This window comes from Diabrotica virgifera, chromosome 7 (genome assembly GCF_917563875.1).
Source record: "Diabrotica virgifera virgifera chromosome 7, PGI_DIABVI_V3a".
Taxonomy (NCBI): Eukaryota; Metazoa; Arthropoda; class Insecta; order Coleoptera; family Chrysomelidae; genus Diabrotica; species Diabrotica virgifera.
Window position 1 is genome coordinate 38,973,904 of NC_065449.1, and position 25,674 is coordinate 38,999,577.

The 25,674-nt window shown below is 34.8% G+C and overlaps 1 protein-coding gene across 2 annotated transcripts in view; it reads right to left on the reverse strand.

The window, feature by feature from the left end:
- Positions 1–8,070: 8,070 nt before the first annotated feature.
- Positions 8,071–25,674, reverse strand: part of LOC114329315 (heparan sulfate 2-O-sulfotransferase pipe) — a 264,681-nt gene continuing 247,077 nt past the window's right edge. The window contains exons 7-8 of one of the 2 annotated variants that reach the window (XR_007699574.1): positions 18,645–19,261; positions 8,071–16,387 (exon numbers count right to left, since the gene is read on the reverse strand). Coding sequence is in view for 1 of the 2 variants with exons in the window: in XM_028278356.2 (XP_028134157.1) it covers positions 19,086–19,261 (176 nt within the window). In the remaining variant the exon portion in view is untranslated. Of the gene's footprint in view, positions 19,262–25,674 lie in introns of both variants that reach the window. The other variant, XM_028278356.2, reaches the window with a different exon arrangement.

Below are 25,674 nucleotides of genomic sequence, written 5' to 3' on the forward strand. Positions count from 1 at the left end.
TTCGTCTTTTCATATTTTGATTTATGTAAATCCTTACAAAACCAAAAAGCAACAGGCCCTGGAGATATTGCACCGCAGATTAAAATATTGCCAGTTGCAAATTATATAGGAGGCAAGCAACATTATTCAGCGAATGCCTTAATGCTGAAGATACCCCTCAAGAGTGGAAAATATAATAAATATATCTATATAAAATGATCTTCATCTCCGCAAATGATCTTCCTTGTGCAGCGATGACTGTGTCATCTGCGTATATGAATTGCTTTGTTACATGATATAATATTGACTGGTCGTTTGTGTAGACGTTGAATAGCATTATGCTAAGCCAATCCGTTCTTATGGTTCTCCAGAGGCTGTTTTAAGTTTGGAGTGTTACACAGAACTGACAGTTCTGCAGTTCGTATAAAGTTGGTTAATTTGATATCTTTTGAAACTTTGTACATTTTGGAGACCAATCTTTTATGTCTTGTGATGAGTAGTTCTTCTAAGACGACAGACTCAGTAAAACACAGGTTAAAACAAAATAAATCTATTCAGTCTAATTATTTACAAAATAAATAAAAAAAATATCTCGTTCTATTCGTCGCAGCGAAGTCCTCCTCCGGGTAGACGTCTGGAAAAGAAGAACAAAATTAACAATGTTATTCAAATATATGTTTATCGGGGCCCGCTCACTACGCGTGCCTCCGTTTACTTATGAGCCGCAAATCACTTCACTACGGTGCACCTTGCGGCTCAAGTTGGCCTGCCTAAGTTTGCGAATCACGTCAGTACGGTGCACTTCGCTACTCAGGTCGGCCTGCCTACCTCACTTCGCTTGGCTGGTATTTGGAGCCCAGAACTGTCGTTTCGGGACTGTCGGATCTCTGCTTGCGGCCTCCTTAAATATCCGTGTGCCGGTGTTGTTTCGGAGAGGTGGAACTGGGTGGGGGCATCTGCGCGATTTGAGAGAATCGCACGGTCCCAAGTGTCGATGTGTATTCCGCGTATCAGCGTATCATTACAGTCTTATGGTGCAATACGTTGCGGAAAGGTTCACGAATGACACGCCCAGTGTCTGCCATCTTTCATAGCCCTATGTTGTGTGAGATTAGGGATCTGGACACAGCAGGATCAGCTAGGATGGAAACCATCTTGTTCTCGGATCAGATTTTCTTCTATGGTTGTTTGTATGCGTTAGGGCCATACGCTGCATGATTTTGGCATAAGGTGGCATAGCAATGAGATAGTTGTTGATCAAGTCCGGTATCCAGTGATTTGTGACTGTGTCTTGACCTGAACTGTTTGATTTGTTCAGTCCTTATGTCAACAGGATCAGTAGTTCTGTTAATTTTCATGGTCAGGACTGGTTCACGGAATTCTCCGAGGGTGAAATGATCTTGTAGCATTTGATTTTCGTTGATTTTATCTCTTTAGATGGCGATGGTGAAATGATCTTGTACGATCTGATTTTAGTTGATTTTATCTCTTTAGCCACCGAGGGTGAAATGACCTTGTAGCATTTTATTTTCGTCGATTTCATTTCTTTGGATTCTTACATATTTTCTACGGCCTCCGGGTTAGATTCACACTGCCTCTTGGAGTTGTTGCAAGGGCAACAGTGTTATCTACTACTTGCTTTAGAGTGTTCTAAAAGGCCAAGGCTGAATTAATCTCGTGAATTTTTTTATAGAAGATACTTAAAGGTGGGGATAAAATGAACAATTCTTGTATAATCGAGTGAAACTAGAAAACAAAGTAATAAAAATAACTCTCTTGGTAAAGAGTATAAAAGAGAATTTATGAGATTTCAGACACAGATTACTACATGCTTTCTTCAACACTTAGTAATCGATGGATATAAAGATACAGAACGAGACAAGTTACCAATCAGGGCCCCCGTAACCGGGCGTGCAACACGTGCGACGCACGCGGGCGCAACCCCAAAAGGGCGCCAAACCGAAGGTTTGGCAAATAAGAAATATTCATTTTAAATGAGATAATGATTTTTTTATACAATTTTAATTTCAATTTTTTCATGAACATTGAGAGAAATCTCAAAAATCAAATATTGTGTTATTAATGAAAAAATACTTAAAATTTTATTTTATATTTGGTGTTAATAATTATTACTGTTATTTTATATTTAAAATATTATAATATCCGAATATCTATTTTGAATTATCCGTAAATGATAAAATTAATGTCTTCTAAAGTAAAAAATAATATTGGGAATGGACGGTATGGTGCATAGTTACAAATATTATTCAATAATTATGGACTGTATCCCAGATTCCTCTCATAAAAAGCAAACAAGCCTAAGTTTGCGATAATATGTAGTATTTAACGATAATTCTAAAAAAAGTTGAAATTCAAGAGAGTTTTTTAAGCTTTTTACCTAATATTTGACACTACAAGGGAAGGACTATTTAATTTTTTAGCTGAACCATTACAAAATTTAAATTTAAGGGCGCACAATTTCGCACAAATGTGTTTTAAATGGATTTATTTTTTTCGAATCCTGAGAAAACTAATAAGTATTTTTGAAAAATTTAAACGCAGAATGAAAGATTGCAATATTACCGAGGGTCGAAAGTCCCTGAAAACTTCTATAATGTTTGTTTGAATAAGTTACAGGGGTAAAAAAAAAGAGAAAATTTAGTGTGATTCTTAATTTCAAATATCTCATAAAAAAACCTCTTTGTTATTCTAAGGGACTTTCCGCCCTCAGTAATAACGTAATCTTTCATTCTGTGTTTAAATTTTTCAAAAATGGTTATTATTTTCCTCAGGATTCGAAAAAATGAATGCATTTAAAAAACATTGTCGCGAAATTTTGCTCTTACGCCCTTAAGTATAAAAGACACGAGAGGTAAAGGGTATGATATGGGTGCCAATATGCGTGTATGATAAGGGTAGAAAATCCCTCGAGATTTTTTTGTTCCACGCACTGCACATAGCTTAAAAGTAGTGAATGATGCTGCTAAAGTGTAATGAACTAGTAAATGAAAGTGAATGAAATGAAATAAGTGAAACGAAATAGTAAACTTTTTTTTAATATTGTACAAGAATTTTACGTATTATTTTATTAATTCACAAATATATTTAATTCACAAATAGAAGGAGTATTATAAAATTCATGTTCCTGAATTAAATCTAAAACCTCTAAGCTAAGTCAGGGCCGTAACTACCATTGGGTCAACCGGGGCAGTGCCCCGGGGCCCCCGGCCAAGAGGGGCCCCACAGAGGCCTCCTTTTGGTTGACCGTGCATAGATTTTAACGAGGAAAATAAAAATATGTAATTTAAAAGCCGATATCAACGAAATATTTTCAAATGACACAATTTTAAAAAGACAGCAACATAACGTCTTAATTTTTCACTGGGGAAATTAGTCTTTTCGACTAAAATGCAATTTTAACAGAACAGGGGCCCTGAAGCCTGAGTTAAGCTGGGAACCCCGAGACCTTAACATAAAAATTTAAATTATGAGTTAGGAAATTAGTTATTTCGGCGTAACAAATCCTAAAAAGCCATTGTATGTGAAATAAAAATTAAAATGCAACCGGAATAGGGCCACCAGGTCCCAGCCCAGCTACTTTGTCTTAACCAAGTTTCCCAGACAACATCTTGGTATGTGAAAGGAACCACATGGTACCACATTTTGAAAAGAAGGGTAAGGGTAAGATAGAATGAGTACATTAGGATCAGTCCCACCACTACACTGACCAGCTTCACTGACTGTGTTTGGCTCACATTGCAGTTGCTTAAGGCACCTTAAGGTGCATTTACGTTTGCTTGGTTATTCGTTCGCTACAAAGTAAGACCATTTACATTGTAGCGTACGAACGCATTCGTTGATGATCCGTCCACAATGTCAGATACAGATGAAGATGTATTCATTAGCGCTGCTAATGTTATAATTATTGCAAAACATGCTGAAAAAAAAAAGAAAGAAGAGAGTGTGGTGTTCACACAGTAGGGAAAATGCGTTTTCAATGGGTTAAATATCAAACATTTTTCCGGACCCCCTTGCGCTGGGGAGTAGGGGGCCCCAGATTACGTTTGCCCCGGGGCCCCCAACATCGTAGTTACGGCCTGAGCTACGTGATACCAAATGGTCGAGTAGAATAAAAGCTATTCAAATTTCACATAATTAAAATTTTTGAGAATCTTATAGATATAGCAAATAATGATATAGGTCTGGATCCCGCGTATGAAAAAAAAGTTGATTAATAGCAAGCTAAAAATTTGTTAATAGCTTAAGGGTGTTTAGTCGGATAAACTTTGATAAATGGGAACACTGGAACAGGGGCAGTTTTTATTTTGGAACAGGTTAAAAATTTGGAACGGTCAGACCACGAAAACGGCACATTTATTTTGTCCGACAGAATAGACTTAAACTCTCCGAACAGAGATTAAACTCCCATGCAAAAATCAGACTGCTATTTATCACCTGTCATAATTCCTGTCATTTGACATATTCTACATGTTCCACTCATTAAAACGCCCATTTGGTGATAAATAGCAGTCTGATTTTTGCATGAGAGTTTAATCTCTGTTCGGAGAGTTTAAGTCTGTTCTGTCGGAGAAAATACATGTGCAGTTCTCGTGGTCTGACCGTTCCTAATTTTTAACCTGTTCCACAATTAAAACTTCCCCTGTTCCAGTGTTCCCATATATCAAAGTTTGTCCGACTAGACACCCTTAAGCTATTAACATATTTTCAGCTTGGTATTAATCAACTTTTTTTCATACGCGGGATCCAGACCTAATACCTTTAACATAGAAAATAGACAGTATTAGAATAATGATCAAGTACTAAGTTCGTTAAATAGTAGATTTGACATAATGTCTGGTTATGATAATGTTTTTGGTTTTTTAGTGATATTTTTACATTAAGTGACGATGATATTTTGAAAACCGGTCTTTCTCTTCAACAAAACCTAACTGATCCAGTAAAAAATGAGGCGCATATTGGTGCAACTGATTTATTTAGTGAGATAAACGCTTTAAAAATTATTTTCATTACTTGACTCATCAAATCCTCTTAACAATCTTTAATGGACATTTGAAAATATCTAACTTCATCTTTACCAAATATCACTATTTCATTAAGAATTCTTTTCACTTTAACTGTGTCTGTTGCTTCTGTGAGAGATATTTTTCAAAATTAAAGTTAATTAAAAATTATTTGAGGTCTACTATGATGGTAGAGGAAAGATTATCTGGTTTGGCAATATTAGCTATATAGCAAGAGCTCGTCAAAAATAAAAAATTATAGATTTATTTCATAAGTGGATATAGTAGATTTAAAGGACGCTAAAACATGTACCGCACGCGGGCGCCGCTCAGCCTTGCGGGGGCCCTCTTACCAATGTATGCATAAACACAACAAAACAATTAAACATTCGTTTTCCAACCGTGTTTAGACCTTACCTAAATCCTACAGTCCTATCCTTCTTACATCATTTCTGTTGAAAGAAATAGAAAAGTTCAATGGCACCATGAGAGAAGCTGGATAAGCTTCAACGGCCAGTATGCTTAATCATAACCGTAGCGATGTCGACTACCCCAGCCGCTACCATGGAGGTTATACTTGACCTCCCACCGTTGCATATGGATATAGAAAGAGGAAAGGGTACGAGCATATAGAAGACGGATAAGACGCCAGAAAGCAGGGCGAAGGGATACGGGGCGAAAGATAATAAAAATGATCCAGAGTTGGAAATAGTATGAGATGTAATGCAACCTGAATATTATAATTTAGAAAATGCGTTTACCGTAGTCTTTCCAGGAAGGAACGAATATGACTCGAATAAAATGCCTTCCATTTCTTACGGGAGGATTAATGGCTCTAAAACCGATGAAGGAGTTGGAGCTGGAGTATACAGAGAGGAACTGAGGTTAAGCATGTCACCTAGGTAATCAGAAAACCACTTCATTATCTTCCAAGCAGAAATTTATACTACAGAGATGTGTCTGCTGGGGAAATAATAGAAAATGATATAGAAGAAAAATTCTTCTTAATTAATAAAGAGGAACTGCAAGGATAATAGCAGAGGTTCTGCTGATAATATCAGCAGAAAAAACTAAATGTATGACAATATCTAAATACCCACTACGGTTTAAAAACGAAATTGATGGGAAAATAATAAAGCAGGAAGCAAGGTTTAGATATCTGGGAATAGATATAACCAGTTACGGAGATGTTGAAGAGGAAGTACGAAAACAAAGCTTAAAAGCAAGTAATGCGGCGGGATCTCTTAATGACACAATCTGGAAGAACAAACACCTAAGACAAGACACAAAAGCAAGAATCTATAAAGCAGCAATCAGACCTATACTGACATACACGGCGAAGACAAGACGTGACACATCTAAAACGAGACGACTACTAGAAACAACAGAGATGAAAATACTCCGACGAATTTATCAGGGAAAGTCTGTTGGATAGGGAGAGAAGCGAAATCATAAGAAGATCATGCGATGTAGAAGACATAAATGGATGGGTGATAAAACGGAAACAGGAGTGGAACGAATACATTAGTAGAATGGCAGAGGATAGGATAGTACGAATAGCAAGAGATAAGTCACCAAATGGACGAAGAAGTATTGGCAGACCAAAAAAAAAAGATGGTGCGATAGCTTAAACAATTTAGGAAGCTAATATTGAAGAAGAAACAGGCTTTAAGGCCTACATACAAGAAGGAAGAAGAAGATTATTGCGAATACCGGTCGAGCGTTAAACTGATTAGCAGCCCTCCGATGACTGACAGACTGAATGGGGAAATTCTTATGCTCAACATGGTACATTCCAATGCCCAATAGGAAAGTTTCTATGAATATACAAAATAGGTGTGACGAAGGTATCACCACCCTCCCTGTTGGTCCGTATGACCTTGTCATCGGTGAGGGGCCTTAAGACAGAGAAACGGCTTGGCCCAACTTTTAAGTAATAAGTTTGCGTTCCGAATGCATGAAAGATACTTGGGCTAACAGTATCACGAACGATACCCTTGGTGAACAGGGCAAAACTCCATTGTATACAGCCTTACTCTTATAAGCGGGGCTATGCAGAAGCAGATCACCAGAGCTTCTTTTTTCTGCATCTATCCATGACGAATGTTGGCGATCATCATGGCAATTTTTATATTATCTGCAGCAGTGCGGGAACTCCTGCATCAGGAGTGGCACGAACACATTCGTAGAATGGCAAAGGACGGGGTAGTACGAATAGCACGAGATAAGTCACCAAATGGACGAAGAAGTATTGGCAGACCAAGAAAAATATGGTCCGATAAATTAAATTAAGGACGCTAATATTGAAGAAGAAATAGGCTTTAAAGTCTACATACAAGAAGGAGGAAGAAGAAGAAGAAGAAGAACTACAGGGACAGGTTATAAAAATTATATCGGATAGACATGCGCCATTAAAGGCACTGTAATCGAATCGAATAAACTCCAAGCTAATTTGAAACTGTCTGCAGAAACTGATTTTGATCGGAAAAAGTGACAAAGTAAATTTACTTTGGGTGTCTGGACATACTGGTGTTGAAGTGACCGAAAAAGCAGACCTACTTTTCAGGGAAGGGACAAAAGAAACATTCGTGGGCCAGAACTTTTCGTTGGCACATCAAAAAGTACATTCAAAAGAAGGATATCGGACTGGGTGGAATGGATGAGACGTAACTACTGGTACAAACAAGGGGGTCTTAATCATTAGAAGGATTTTATACATGAACCTTCGAAGAAGAGATACAAAGATGTACTAGATATGAATAGGAACAGCCCAGGGTTGGATATTACAGTCTAAATACATTTAAGTATTATCAACTTAAGCCTTGTGACCTCGTAGAAGTGTCACTAAATATCAGACTTTGTAAGGCTGGGCTAAAAGGACAACTTTAATCTAGGGATGAGCCACAGTTAGCAGACCTCATAGGTGAACTGAAGGATAGTTAAGTGCCCACTCATATTAAACCTAACACAAATGTTTAGGCTATACTTTCGATATGCTATGTGTTGCATTGTGTGTTGTTTCATACTTGGCTATAGTTCTTAAATAATAATAAGGTGAAGAATAAGCCAATCAAATTCTATTCTACTTTATTTCAGTCACAGTCATCAATTTATTAGTTACAAAAGGTGATTTTTTAGTCTACATGATTATTATAGCTATATAGTTTAGGAGTAACATTATATATAATAACAATAAATTATTTTTTATTCTATGGCAAAACATCAAACACATACATATATGTATGCCTACTTCAACTATCAAAACTCCAACACAAGCAATATTTTGCGTTTGGTCAATGGGTGATATTAGTTACTCCTGTGATTTTGGTTAAGTCTACATTTTTGTGATGGTAAAAAGCAACATATTATAATATAGCCTAATAGATATTAAAATCAATAGTAAACAGTAAAATGCTGTAATCATTGTATTCAAACGGTATAATAATATCATAGCATTTTGTTTGTAATAGTGCATAGTGTTTGATATAGAGGACATTATTATTTGAGTTCTTTATCTACACAAAATTATGTAGATGTATTTCCTATTTTACCGTTGATTATAGTTTACGACAGAATATTTATTTTAACACTTAAAATAGAAAATGAAATATTACTGGATCTTATAGTCACTTACGCACCTGATGCCACTCAGCCAATAGAAGAATTCGAAGTATTTTGCAAACAACTACAAGATGAGCTGGACAAGATAATTCTTATGGGAGATATGAACTGAAGAGTAGAAAACACCTTTTTAGGGGAAGCTAAAGAAATATTTAACGAATAAAAAGTATGACAAACTTCAAGGGGAAAACAAACGGAAGAAGGCTCCTGGAAAGACCACCACAGAAATGGCAAGAGAGCTGCTCTTCGGAATCATAAATAAGAATAAATATTACCAGTATACACAGATCATAGAGGTAATGTATGAAAAGGAAGAAGTCTCTGAATGGCTAGGCAAGTAACATTTGGGTGCTACCAGAAAGGTCCTTCAAGATCAATTAAAGAAACTTTTCATCATCAATGGGAAAGACCGGGAGGCATTCGAATTTTAGCCTGGAGACGAAGCAGTCTTGGAGATTTAACAAAGAAACTTAATAGAAAGTCAGATGAAAAATACCACAAAATTTATTTCCCAAAAAAATTGACCAAAGGATGTGAAAATGAACAAAAATGAAAATGATTTAGAAAGAAGATTAGAAGGGAACATTAAGAAACTTGAAATTTTGGTAATCAATGAGTACCAAAGACAGATTTATCACCAACTGATTATTATCGCAGTGTCATCGGAAAGTTCATCACCACTAGAATGTCCAAAACTTGTCATAGGTAAAGAAGTACGTATACAAATTAACTACTATTTCAAACTGTACTATACGCTTCTTGATACGATAAACATGAACTGAATACTAATATTATAGTGTTTTCCGATGAAGAAATTTTTTTAATGCAACATTTAACTGGAACATTAATTGAGCAGCAACCAAAAAAGTTAAATGTTTGGATGGAAATTGTCCAAAAATGGTTTTACGCTCATTTAACTTGTGACAAGTATTTACCTAGATTTACGTAATAACCAAATTATTTCTACTAATATTTCAACAAATGGCCAGTTACTACAAAATTTTTGCTTTTAACGAGATGGAGAGCTACCTGACTACTATTCGACGGGTTAGAGATTTTCTGAATGCAATTTATCGTGAAGCCTCGAAACCGGATTGATAATACGAAGACGACCACGGCAAGAAATAAGGACACGAGAAAAACCTCCAAAATCCAGATGAGAATAAGCACTTGGAACATAAGATCGCTCAACACTAGAGATCAAGAAATAACCCAAGAGCTAAAAAAGAAAAAAAAATAGATATATGCGCTCTACAGGAGACCAAAAAGAAAGGAAAAGGCCAGTCAAAATTAGGCGAATATATACTAATCTACAGTGGAGTAGCAAAAGAAAACAGGGCCAAAGAGGGTGTAGCCTTACTAATACACCAAAGATACCAAAATAACATCAAAGAGTGTCAATATGTATCAGAAAGGATTGTCACAGCAAAAATTAGAATGGAGAAAGAAGACCTGAACATCATCGGAGTATACGGCCCAGAAAATAGTAAGCCCCAAACAACAAAGGAAATATTCTATGATCAATTGCAACAAGTAGTAGATCAAGTTAGAGAAAAGTTGATAATACTGGGGGATTTTAACGCTCGAATAGGCAACCAAGTAATACCTGGAAATAAACAAAAGCATACTGAGAATGTCAAAAACGAAAATGGAGAACTGATGATAAACTTCTGCACGTATAACGAACTTTGAATAAACAACACTTTTTGACCACAAAGACCAACACAAATATACATTCAATAATACCCGTGGACAAAGATCTATAATAGATTATGTTGTAACTAACAGAGATATCCATCCATCAAAAATAATTAACGTAAGATGCCTCAACTCAGCAGATGTAGGTAGTGACCACAGCCTAGTATTATGTAAAATTAGAATCACCATGAAATTTTTCAAACCTAAGAGAGTGGCACCAACACAAACAAAAATCAAAGTCGAAGGACTAAGTACGGAATCCACGGAGTACCTACTTATATAGAAAAAGAATATCAGAGAAGATTTCTGATAATGACATACTAGAAAGCGATAAAATCGAGGAAAGCTGGGAAAAACTCAAAAGTAACATAATTAACGCAGCAACAGAATCACTTGGAGAGAGGAAAGTAACGAATACCAATATATCAAAAAAGAAAACCCCATGGTTTCGAGAGGAAGTGAAGATAAAAGGCAAAGAAAAGAAGAAAGCCTTTTTACAATACAGAACACAACAAACACAACAGGCATACAACCACTATAAAAGAATTAGAAACGAAGCTAACACTCTAGTCAGACAAATAAAAAGAGAACACTGGGAGAGTTTCTCAAAACAGATGGAACACGACTTCTACGGAACACAAAAGGAAATATGGAGAATGATCAGAGGACAAAGAAAAGAGATGAACGAACTAATAAAAACGAAACACATTCAGAAGGAAACTTGGGCAGACTATTTTCGATCTCTGTTTGCTAAAGATAACGATAACGAACTACCAACACCTGAAGTGACAACAAACAAAGAAACAAATATTGAAGAAGCAGAGGTAACGGAAGCATTAAGGAAATTAAAAAATAGAAAATCACCAGGAGAGGACAGAATATCGAATGAACTCCTAAAGTATGGAGGACAAGACATGACCAAACAATTATTAAAACTAATCCAAAAAATAATAGAACAAAACAGAATACCACAAGAATGGAGATCAAGCTTTCTAATACCTCTGTTCAAAAAGGGAGAAAAATCGGACCCGGAGAATTACAGAGGAATTAATTTATTAAACACAACACTAAAATTAACGACCAAAGTGATAACAAACAAACTGAATAAAATTATAACATTAGCAGAAGAACAACAAGGTTTTAGGTCGGGAAGATCATGCACCGACGCTATATTTATAATGAGGCAGATTAAAGAAAAATCGTTAGAATACAATAAACCGGCATACTTATGTTTCGTGGACCTTAAGAAGACATTTGACAGGGTCAAATTAAAGGACGTTATCCATTTATTGTACGCTAGAGAGGTACCTCCAGGAACAACACAATAAAAGTAAAAGTAGATAAAGAACTAACTGACCCAATTGAAGCTGGCAATGGGATAAGACAGGGAGATTCCATGAGTCCTCTGTTGTTCAACCTGATCATGGACGAAATAATAAAAAAGTAAGAACAAAAAAAGGATACCAAATGGGAGAAAAACAACTTAAAATAATCTGCTACGCAGACCAATACTAATCTCTCAAAGTGAAGATGATTTACAACGTATGCTGTACGAATTTAATATAACCGCTAGAAAATTTAACATGTCAATTTCCCCAAAAAAGACAAAATGCATGGTTATAACAGCAGATCTAAAAAGGTGTAAATTAGAGCTGGAAGATCAAATAATAGAACAAGTCATGGAGTTGAAAGATCTAGGCATCACACTATGTAGCTACGGAAAGTTCGAAACAGAAGTGGAAGATCAGGTGAATAAAGCAAACAGAGCCGCAGGTTGCCTGAATGAAACAATATGGGGAAATAAAAACATCGGAAAAAAAGTGAAAGGCAGAATTTACAAAACAGTCATCAGACCAATAATGACATATACGGCAGAAACACGACCTGATACACAGAAAAGACAAAAAGAATGCTAGAAACGGCAGAGATGAAAACGACGATGTGGGATAGAGCTAGAAGTGCAGATATACGAAGGAGATGCAAGGTGGTCAACATTAATAACTGGATGAAAAGCAGAAGAGTAGAATGGAACGACAACATAAGCCGAATGACAACAAATAGAGTAGTAAGGACGGCGAGAGGCGGTTCCCCAATAGGAAGACGATCAGTGGGAAGACCACGAAAAAGATGGAATGACAATTTACTGGAGGCACATTGAAAAACAGACAGAGTAACGTCTATACAAAAAGAATAAGAAGAAGAAGATTTATCGCATTCGCGATGGATTTGACATATGAGGATTCTAAAATGGCCTGGATCTCGATTTTTGACCCTTCGCTTCGTTATCGAACGTGTTCGCTTCGTATCTGTTTAGTGTGCAGATAGCGAATAATCGATAGCGAAGCGAAGGGTCAAAAATCGGGGTCCTGATCGTTTTCCGGACCTTAACCCGTTACGTCTTTTCTGTGGTTATCTAAAATCACGTATTTTTATATATTAGTCTCGTACCTAAATAAAATAACCTATTCTGTAACTTCAAAATGATTTATATCTCGTTTTAACAACTATTTTCTCCCAAACTTGGTATGTATGAATGAGGAATAACAATTTATTTTAAAATCTGCCAACGGTAACAAAAAATATGGCGTGAGATGCGTTGAGGGTCATCGTAGTTCTTCCTATCCTAGTCCGATCTTCATTTTCAAGATAAGTATTTACTTAGTTCCAAATTTTATGTCAACCCTGTATACACAATTGTGTAGTAAAGATCTTTAAAATACCTTTCCCACGAATGGTAACTCATCTTCACACTAGAATAGTTTATAGTGAAAAAACTGTTTGTTTTATATGTATAATTAGGTAGACCATAGAATAGTAACCACAAATCCAACTAGATCGCAAATACTCAAAATACCGACATAATTGTCTTATCCGCCATAACCGCTAGTCACGTAAAATGAATTTATATAAATAATGTGATTAGAGAGAGAAATCTGGTAAAGAAATAAATAACTCTGATGAATTTTGCAATAGATTCTTAAGGAAGTTTAAATTAAATAAGAAAGCTTATATATGTATAATATGTTAAAAACAAAGAATCTTTAATACTACATAGACAACAATATTAGTTGTATGATAAATCCATAACCTCTTGGATAATTTTTAAAGAATTTTACTTCAATAGAGAGATTTTGCACCTCTTAAACTAACCGCTGATTTTGGCTCCGCTATGGTTAACTTTATTAAGCATAACGATTACGGCAACGTTAAAAAGCAGAGTTTTGCAGCCTGTCAAGTAGGTTTTTCGTGTCATCGTTATCGTTATTTAAACATAACCTCACTTCACAACGTTATTGTAATTTTAAGCATATACTTGAACAGTTTCTGATATTTTAATTTATAGGTGATCAAAATTAGAATTTATGTAAATGTAATTTTACTGATTTTTTTACATTCTGGCAACAAAGCAATTTAACCATTACTATAACGATAACGATAAGCACTACTTTAAACCTCCGTAAATTACGGAATCCCTTATGTTTAATAACGATAACGGATCATATATTCGCTACTGCGCAGACGTAGTATAACGATAACCATATAGTGGAGTCACTGAAGGTTTTCACCTCCGATTTCGTTGAACCTTCATCGATTTTCATGAAAATTGGTGAGTAGTTAGAAGGTACTTCAAGGAACAAAGGTAACATGATGCCAACTTGCGCGTTTACCCTGGAAGTGGATGCCACCCCTTCTCGGGGGTGAAATATTTTTATTAAAAATAATACCAGAAATCGATAGATGAGCATTTTCTAAGCAAAATTTGTTTTTGAGTTATTAAAATAATATCAAAAATTTTATTTTTTCTTAAAAAAAAAATGCATGTTTTAAAGCTGTTTTTCACGTATTACTCAAAAACTATAACCTTTTTTAAAAAGGATATTATTACCAAAATTAAAGGTAATAAAAAATTTAATACACTCCCCACTTAAACAACTAAATTAATGTTATTTCAAAGTGAGTTATGGGTAATTGAATGTATATTTTTTTCGACGAGTACTCAAATCTAAGTATTCAAGCTTACATAACGGGAAAACCATGCATTTTATATAATATACTTGTTAAACACTTGTCAAAGTAGTTCGGAATACCTATCAAATGAGCTCCAGTAGAAGCTAATAGCATCAAAATTAAGCAAGTTATGATGAAAATAAGACAACCCTTTCGATTTTTTTTAGCAAAAAGTGAAAAATAAAACATACGCCATTTCCACAAAAATTAAAATTTGTAGTAATACTCACAAGAATTTCTTTAGGTTAACATAGTTAATGATTTCAATAATTTTGACCGGTTTAGAATACATATTTTTGAAAAAAAGGTATAATTTAAAAAAATCAGAATTTTTAAAATTATCGTACTTTTCATTTTCTTTTGATAATAAGTCCAAAAATACTCAATATACGTAAAAACTCATTTATAACTAAATTTTAGTTTTTTCTGTTCCAAATACTTTATCCATTTTACTATTTCCGTAGAGTAAAAAATAACCGAGATAGAAACGTTTAATATTTCAATTTTGCTGCGAGAACTATGTAACCGGGGCCATATAAACTTTTATTTTTTAAAAGTTAGAGGTTTAAAAGACTAATTTTGACTTTTTTAAATAGCTCTTGGAATGAACTTTTAATTAGTTTTTAGATGAACCTTATATCTTAAGAATTAACGGAGTTATTTACAAAAAAAAAACAATAACATTTTTTGGAAAAATTTTTAAAAGATACATTTTGAAACATTTTTGGTGCATAAATTTTAATGCTATCAACATGTTCGATATTATTTGATAAATATTTCTATGAACTTTGACAAATGTTTAATAAGTTTATGTTATAAAATGCACCATTTTCCCTGTATTTAAGCTTGAATACTTAGATTTGGGTACTCAGCGAAAGAAATATACATTCAATTACCTATAATTCACTTTTAGTTAACATTGAAATGTTTTTCTAGTAAGGAGTTTATTTGATTTTTTATTAGCCTCAATTTTGATAATAATAACTTTTTTGCAAAAACTTATAGTTTTTGAGTTATTTATGAAAAATCGGTTAAAAACATACATTTTTCTCACGAAAAATTAAAATCTTTGATCTTTAATAACTCAAAAAGTATTGATTTATTTTAATAAATTTATATAAAAAATTTTGCTTATAATTTGTCCCTCTATCGAATTGTGGGGTTATTTTTAATAAAATAATTTTCACCCCCGAGGAGGGATGGCATCCACCCCCAGGGTAAAAGCGCAAGTTGGCAGCATGTCACCTTTGTTCCTTGAGATATCCTCTAACCACTTACCAATTTTCATGCAAATCGATGGAGGTTCAACGTAATCGGAGGTAATAGCTCATATCCACCTTCAGTGACTGCACTAATAACGGAATTGCAAAATAAGAGGTGCAAGATCTCTCTACTATTACGTTGTAAATTTTAATCTTAAGGGTCGTTTAAACACAGCGATAAATCAAACAACTTATCAAGGTCAATCGAGTTGTTGCAACTTATCATTGTGTGTAAACGGTGCATCGCACAACTTATCAAAGTTGGAGTTGGGTTGAAGGTGGTATCGCATTGAATCGCAGCGTCTAAACAGCGTTTCAACTTGTCATCACAACTAGTTGCTGTGACTTATCGTTGTGTTTAAACGACGCTTTAGATTTATCTTTCATTGTTTTATTCAGCATTCGTTTTTATGTTTTCCAAAATCTCAATTGAAATAGTAAAATTTTTTCCAAGTTAAATTTGAAGCGATTTTAAGAATGGGTCACCGGCGACTCCACATTGTAATTAGTGTCTCAGTTACCCCAACTTGTGGTTTCAGGTTTAAGAATTTATTAGCTTATTTTTGTAGAAGATACTGTTGTATTTGTACACGTTTTTGTAGTTATTATACCAAACTATTAGTTCTAACTTCTTCTTCTGAAAGTTTCATGTCCTATCGGAGGTTGGATATCATAGTAGCTATGGTCACTTTGCTTCCTGCTGCTCTGAACAGTTGTAATGCACTACAGTTAAACCATTATCTAAGATTCCTCAGCCAGGAGATTCGTCTTCTTCCTATGCTTCTTCTTCTTTTGATTCTATGCTCAGGGCCGCGCCGTCCATAAGGGCGAAGAGGGGGCGGTGCGCCCCGGCGCCGTATAAAAAAGACGCCGGCAGGTGCCGAAGAAAAATTTTTGACAATACCGAAATTACCAAAAATTTTTTTTATTACCAGAGACAATAATTAAAAGTAATGACATTGACTAAGGACAAGAAGGATTTTACCCACTGGTAAAATCAAACCAGAAATATTAGCAATATTTTATTGTAAAATTGAAAACTTACCGTAGGTAAATAAAAAAAAGCAGCTAGTATTACTTTGATTTCATAAGTTTACGAAACCTTATTTATCTCAACTGAACTATATGTTTGAACTATATATCTGAACTATACTGTCTGAATCCATATGTTGAACTATATATCTGAACTATATGTTTGTTCTGTGATAGTGTAATCGTTGTTTTTTGTATATAACGAAGAAGTGAAGTCAAGCACTTCAAAAATAATGAAAGGTTGAAAAAGATGATATTTCTGGTGAAGTGTGGAGAGCTATACGAGAGACAGGAACAAGGTGGCTAACAGGTTTATTTTATATAATTATGGACTTTGGACAAATTCCAGACGAATGGAGAGGCAGTATATTAGTACCTGTTTACAAAAACATGGGAGATACAGCAATGTACAAACTACAGAGCCATAAAACTACTTAGTCACACCATGAAAATATGGGGGAGAGTAATTGATAGACGGATACGTGCAGAAACCGAAATATGCGATAATCAAATTGGGTTTATGCAGGGCAGATTAACACCAGATTGCAATTTTAATTATAAGGCAGCTGATGGAAAAATACAGGAATAAAGAAACAAACGCTTATAATATGATGATAGAATTTCTATCTATTATTATAGAATTCTATAATGTGATGATAGATTTTTAGAAAGCATATGATGATAGAATTCCTAGAAAGATTCTGTGGTGGGCACTCAACAACAAAGGAGTTCCGGATGAATATGTAAATATTGTGAGATATATGTATGAGGGAGCAACAAATAGTGTTAGGCCAAGTGTGGAAGAGACTGATAAATTTCATGTGAAAGTAGGATTGCACGTGTACCAAGACTCAATGCTAAGTCTTTATTTATTATTAGTTTTGGATCAGATAACAGCCAAGCTACAGGGTAACATTCCCTGGTTCTTAATGTATGCTGTTGGTGTAGTGTTAGTATGAAATAGTAAAAGCGACTTAGAACAAAAACTGGAACAGTGGAGACAAGCTCTTGAGGGAAAGGGTTCAAGTCTTTTTGAAAAGTAATAGGTTTAACTACCTACTATCGGTATTACAGAGTAATGGGGAAATAGATGGAGATGCATGTAGTGGAATAAGAGTTGTTGGATGGATGATGGATGAAGTGGAATGAAGCGAGTGGTTTGTTGCGTGACAGAAAAATTCCAGTGAAGCTGAAGGGAAAATTCTATAAAACAGCTATAAGACCAGCTATGATGTACGGAAGTGAATGTTGGATAGGTAAAAATAAAGAAGAATAACCAATGCATGTGGCAGAAATGAGAATGCTTAGATGGATGATTGGAGTGATAAAGAAGGATGATATTGGTAATGAGTATATTAGAGGAAGTCTAGAGTTGACACCAATAGATGTCAAAATGAGAGAACATAGGTTAAGATGGTTTAGTCATGTTCAACGTCGAGACGTCAGTCACCCAATACGAATAATGCTTGAACTGCAGGTTCCCGGAAGGAGTAAGAGAGGAACACAAAAGAATACCTGGGGGGAGAGGCTTAGGCAGGACATGTCGGTAAAGGGGATAAATATCGATATGATCCAAGACAAAACTTATGGAGAAATGCAAATAGGGAAGCTGACCCCCCATAGAGATAAAGGCAAAGAGAATGATCATGAAACAAATAGTTTGTAGGTTTTCACTTTGTGCATGACTGACGCGACATCACCTAGCGCCTTCATCTGAAATTTTTGGATCTCACAATGTGACGTTAAGCATATGATAAATTGGCAACAGTTATGTACCATTTTTAACAAAAATTTTTATACAAACAATGACAATGACATTTCAAAGATAGCTCCAATATTGTCATATTTCGCCAGTAGGTACTCACGTTGGCATCGTTTCAAGGTACCCCCACCATAGTCACGCACGGAGCGAATACGGTATACCGATTCACTAAGTTGCAAAAAACTACTTACAAATGAAGGAGGAAAGGGGCGCCTAAAATTTCTTACCCCGGGGCGCTTGAAAGCCTTGGCGCGGCCCTACCTATGCTTCTTGCATAATAATTCTCATCAACTCATATTTTTCTTCTCTGGTAATGTGACCCAAATATTCCAGTTTTCAAACTATTAAATCCAAACTATTATTAGTATTTCCTGCTTATTGCTCACGCAGCGTCACTGGACAGTAACGTTTAAAATTAACACAACCTTTTAAAATCTAATAGAATATTGAATTTAGAACAATAACGTACAACATAGAAAATAACAACATTTTACTGTTATTAGAATTGATTTTATCTTCTATAAATAACGTCACAAATCACGCAGTCAACAACAGAAAGGTTGAAAGTATTTCCAATTCTTTTTGTTTTCTAAGAAAGCTATAATCACAGCAGTTATACTGTGCTCTAATGCTATAAATATGTACAATATCAGATCAACATTTCCTTTAAAGCACTAATAAATTACACAAAATTACAACCATTTAAGTGCCGGCATCTGGAAGCTTTAGGGCTAAATACTGCTTATGTAGTCTCTGTTTGCAAAACTCGTAAAATTCGATTTCTTTCGTAAAGTTCTTTCTCACCAACTCTTTAATTTCTTCGCTAACGGGTGGCTTGAAGTTGTTTTTGTTGATGGGATGGTAGCGACTTATTTCATCTGAAAAAATAATAGTACAAATAGTAGAAAACCTAATAATTGTTAACATTTTGGAAAAAAGTAAAAAATCAATATGTTGGTAAAGTGAAACACAAGGATATAGGTCTGGATCCCGCGTATGAAAAAAAAGTTGATTAATAGCAAGCTGAAAATTTGTTAATAGCTTAACCTTTAACTACGGGCGCCCAACCATGAATCTCAAATACGGGCGCGGTGTACTCTATACACCAGTTACAAGTAGCTGCAGAAACAAAATTTCTTTAATAATTAGAACTATATTAAATTGCACAACTTGTGTTTAATCAATAATAAGTTATTATATAATAAAAAATAAAACTAAAAAATAATTCAAAATGGTAAACCAATGAGAAAAAACGAAAACAGTAATTTATTACATATTGAAACACCAACCTAAAAAATTATGCGAAAATTTTTAAATTTTTAACTAGGTAGAAAAATTAACACATACGAGTCTTTATTCACTTTCGTCTTCTTCCTGGTTATTTGAGTTAATACACTCAGGACAAATAATGGTGGAATGTTCTTTGCAAACCATTCTCCTGCATGTCTGACACGAAATGGTTGTCACTCTATTTTTACGCCGCCTTCCGCAGCAATAACACCTTCCTCGTATTTTTGCTGGTGATTCTTCTTCTTCTTGTTCCACTACAGTAGCTTTATATTTCTTCAGGAATAGTTTTAAATCTAAGGGCAAACTCTGTATTTCAGCTCGTTCTGAAAGGTGTGGTCTCAACAAAGATAAAGATAATTCCTTTAAAAATATCCTTCTATATTTTTGAGGATTGTTTATATTTGCAGCATTATACAGGATTTGTCTGTTAATTACTGCGATGTTTAGGAGCTGAAAAAATATAACCATGGCCACCTTTGCGTTCTCCTTGATACCGAGTATGTACCGCACATTTTATCTACTGTGTCGACACCTCCTTTGTGAGAGTTATAATCTAAAATTATATTTGGCTTTTTTTCTCCGGATCTACTGCAGAATCATTATGCATGGTTGATGTCAAAGGCACAGCTTTATTTTTTGCAGGGACATATGACACTATAGTTAACTCTTTTTGAAATCCGAAAAGGGACGATCCAACTTCTCTTTCTTTATGTGGTAGGAACTCCAACGGCAACTCCCGTTTATTTTTCTTTAGTGTGCCAATCATTATTACTTTATCTCTCAAAAGAGCATTGGCCAATGAGTAACTTGTGTACCAATTATCACATGTCAAGTTCCGGTTTTTACCTTTCCAGTCTTGAAGTAAACGATGTACAATATCAGCAGGTTTATTTGATTTGTTGTAAGGTCCTTGTGGCTGATTACCACAATACACCTCTAAATTTGTAACATAAAATGTCTGGGCATTACACAATACAAATACTTTTAACCCATACTTTGCAGGCTTGGACGGGATATATTGAATAAAACTGCATCTACCTCTGAAAGGTATTAACATTTCGTCAATTGTTACTTCTTCTCCTAAACAGTAGTTATTGTTGCAGTTCTCCACAAAACGATCCAGTGTAACTCGAATAGCAGCAAGCTTATTAGTTTCCTTGCGTATCCCTCTACTATTTTTGTCATCAAATCTTAGAACAGCAAGCAAATATAAAAATCGATCAGCACTCATGCACGCTCTAAATATTTCTGAGCCGGTTCCGTCTTTAGTCCACAATTCAAGAAAATATGTACGGTTTTGATTTTTAGTTCCTGCAAGAAGTAGTAGTCCGATAAATGCCATAATATCTGTTTTTGTTGTGTCTTTAGCCCGTCTTGGCCGGTTATACTTTATTCGCATATTTGCAATTTTCAAGTTTGTACACTCAACTATATTTTCAATAATGTCGTCACTAAAAATTTTTTCGAAAGCACTTCTCTCATTGGTAATACCTCTAACACTCAGCTTTGGCCCAGGAAGTATTTTTTCAATATTTTTGCTGGAAGTTTTGCTAAATTTGCTCACCACTGAATTTTTATACCACTTTGTTTATCTTTCGCTATAAAATACTCATCTTCATCGCTTTCTAAACTTTCACCATCGCTCTCGTTATCTGAATCAGAAGACTCTTTATCATTTAGTTCTATCTCCGACTCAGTGTTATAATCTTTGTCTTCCGTAATTTCTTTCTCTTCTTCTGACGAACTAGCATCCTCTTCTCCCCTAACTTCTTCCTCAGGTTCTTCTTCGAAAAATGCTTCAGCCATAGCTCTAAGCTCATCTTGTGTGAGACTTTTAGGGTTTCTAACACGCACTCGATCCCTATAAAAAATATTTCTCCTAAGTTTCCATTTCACATTTTTGTATAAAAAGTACAATGTAACATTTACTACACAGACAATAACTCGTTTGCAGGTAATTTAAAGTTTAACATTCGTTAAATTTATTTACATAACTATGTGCGTGGTGTACTGAAGGCACCGTTCGGGAACTCACTTTGATATTTTTTATCACAACTCAACTATTCGATCAAAGATCACGTATCGACTGTAACAGACAATGGTTGATACTATACTGATAGGTTACGTCGAGCGCCGTAAAGGCAGAAAATAGTTTTAAGAAACGGCAACCAACTTAACACGCATGGTGTACTGTGTACACCGTAGCCCGTAGTCAAAGGTTAAGGGTGTCTAGTCGAATAAACTTTGATATATGGGAACACTGAAACAGGGGCAGATTTAATTGTGGAACAGGTTAAAAATTTGGAACGGTCACAGCACGAAAACGGCACATTTGTTTTGTCCGGCAGAACAGACTTAAACTCTCCGAACAGAGATTAAACTCTCATAAAAAAATCAGACTGCTATTTATTACCTGTCATAATTCCTGTCATTTGACATATTCTACATGTTCCACTCATTAAAACGCCCATTTGGTGATAAATAGCAGTCTGATTTTTGCATGAGAGTTTAATCTCTGTTCGAAGAGTTTAAGTCTGTTCTGTCGGACAAAATAAATGTGCCGTTTTCGTGCTGTGACCGTTCCAAATTTTTAACCTGTTCCACAATTAAAACTGCCCCTGTTCCAGTGTTCACACATATCAAAGTTTATTCGACTAGACACCCTTAAGCTATTAACAAATTTTCAGCGTGCTATTAATCAACTTTTTTTTCATACGCGGGATCCAGACCTAATAGGAAGTAATGCAATTGAATCAATCATTGCGAAAACAATATCTATGTGACAATATAGTGTGGCAGATTCGTGCAAATATTATAAGAATTGTGCATTTAATGATAGAAGCATATAATTTGGAGCACATATACTACACATACAGAGGTTCAAAACTAGATGGAAGGCCATCTCACATTTTGCATTTTACAAAAATGGCGGGGATTCAAAATGGTGACTATACATATGTGACTAATAGCACGATAACTTTTGAACGAGACTTCAGATTTCAACCAAATTTCGTATATAGGTTCTTTTTTTGATGTATAAGATCGAGGTCTTGAACCGGAAGAATCGATTTACTAGAAGTTGTGTTTTCTTGGTTTTTATGTAAAAATATGTTGTTTTTTTTTTCAATTATTTCACCCTGTATGTATTAATTTTTCAAATAGTTAATACGGCCATTAAAAAGAGCGTAAAAATATTTTCTAGGAAATATTTTTAACCTTTTAGTTATGTTAATTACCATTTATTAAGTGCAAAACGTATCTTCACATGTACCTACCCTAATAGCACACGACGTCCTTTGGACGTCCAAAATAGGTCCATTTTTGGTCCTTACGTCCATGGACTATAAACGGACGTCCTTTGGACGTCCCATTTTGGACGTCCTTCGGAAGGAATAAATATGGACGTCCTTTGGACGTCCGACGTTGGACGTCCTTCGGACGGAATAAATATGGACGTCCTTTGGACGTCCGACGTTGAACGTCCTTTGGACGTCCATACTGGACGAAATACGGACGTTTTATGAACGCTTATATATTATATATTGGACACATTATACCAATTACGGGATCAAATAGCAAAATAATTCAATAAAATATTAACTTACGCGTTAACTTTACGTTAATGAAATACAGTCAAACCTGTCAGTAACGGCCACTAAAATGAAAGAACTATTGGCCGATATATAAAGGTGGCCGTTATTGCCAGTTTTTGTAGTCTAGATATACAGTAAAACTTGTGTTATTGGCCACCTGATAAAATCGGCCACCTGTACTATAACGGCCAGTTTAAATATTCCCCAAACCAATTATATCTAGACTACAAAAACTGGCAATACCGGTCACCTTTCTATATCGGCCAATAGCTTTTTCACTTTTAGTGGCCGTTACTGACAGGTTTTACTGTAATTGGTTTGGGGAATTTTTAAACTGACCGTTAGTACAGGTGGCCGGTGTTTGCAGGGGGCCGGTAACACAGGTTTTACTGTAGTTTAAATCGAAAAGATTAAATCTTAATTCAAAATTGTATATTATACAATTATTACAATTATAAACAAACTATATAGTTTAATATCCAAAAAATGTTTTTGATTTTATGTAATGTAATGAAAATCTTATTTGTAAATTATTGGTTACAATGTTTAACAATAGGAAATATTCAAGAATAAATAAAATAAAAGTTTAATCCTAACAACACAAAACATTCCAGGAATGTAGGTACTACCGTTCTATTCCGTGAACATCTATCTGATTAAATTATGGGTGGAAAGTTACCACAAGATATTCTATGAACATAGTACAATGTCTTCCTGGAGGGGTAAAATTTTCCATTACAAGATTTTAAGAGAGGCCATTTATTGTACTGTTCAATTTGCGTTCATTTTCAAATTTGCCGCGCGAGTATCTATGTAGCGTCTCGTGGTCATTGGTCATCACATTTCATTTTCATAACATAACCGATAACCTACCTAAAAATGTAGTAAAGTAAAAATTTTGATTGGAAAAAAATGCATCGATAAGGGGGTGTGGGAAATGGAAATTAGTGGCTTTTTTGCTGTACTGTCTGCTAGTTTTTGCTCTGGGCTCTGGCTAGATCTCTTGTTTAAACAATTTTGTAAGTATTATAAAATCCGTTTTCAATTTTCTTTATTCTTTATGAAACGAATCATTTATACATGCATATTATTACCTGTAAATAGGTACCTATTTCTTTTGATTTTTAATTGTAAAGAATAGAAAAATTACCGTTCATTTTAATTTTTTTTAGAATCAGCTGAAAGTGGCCTACAAAAAAAAACCAAGAAGGAAATGTATAGCCTTGTGGCTATGAAAGGCAAAAGAGAGATATAAAAAGTGTATTGGCTAGTTGGAAGAAAGTCCACATTGTCCATGCATAATAAGTTATTACTTTATCAACAAATATCAAGAAGATAGCAGGGTCACGAGCATCAACTTCATGAGTTCAAGAATATCGAGGAAATCCAGCTCCTCGATACTACTGGGCAAACTAGAAGATTGAAGAGGACAAATCCTTTTGAACTAGTTTGAGTGATAGGTGATAGTGAAAAACGGAGCATAGTGCTTGTGTGCTGTGCCTGTGTATGTTAGAAGAGTGCACGATCTTGTTAGATTAGATAAGAGACGCTATGGGGTAAGCTCTTCATTTTAAGAAACAGTAGTAATTTAGGTTAAATTAAAATTGCTCATTGGTCAGTTATGACCAGATTGTTTTTTTATGTTTGGCAAAAAGGACTTAAGTCAGAATTGCACATTGATAATGTTTTGATGATTTCTGGACCAGAAAAAAACTGTTGTAGATGTAAACTGTATGTACAGTAGAATCTACTACAGTACTGTAGAAATCATCAAAACATTATCGATGTGCAATTCTGACTTAAGCCCTTTTTCCCAAACATCAGAGAATTGTAATGTACAATAATTCTCCTATCTGCTTTTTCATGAATTTTGTAGGAGACGAAAAACCATTTTTAGGATCATCTGCTTTCACATGTAAATTTTGACATGTTTTGTAGTAAATAGATAGTTGAATTTACTACAAAACATGTCAAAAAATATATGAAAACAGGAGGTGACTATAAAAAAAGTTTTTAGTCTCTCTTACAAAACTCATGAAAAAACAAATCCGAGGTATGTCACATCAGTGACTAAGAATGTCTAAAAAATATACTTTGATGTCCCAAGAACCAAATATAACCTACAGTCCATCTAATTTACTTACTGTTGCACGTCATTATCTACGCCAGAGATCTAAGTTGACATAGTTGCCAAAGTATAAAAAGATCCTGAATCCATTTTAAATCAAATATGTCACATAATTATTGTAAACGTGGATTATACAACAAAACAAATTAATATTCAATGTAAATAAGTAAAAACTTAAGAAATAGAGAACAAGAATTAAGTTTTTATTATTATTATATCGTATGGCATTTTTGCCGGGGAGATCCTTTCGGATAGTTCCAGCGCCAATTACATCTTTAAC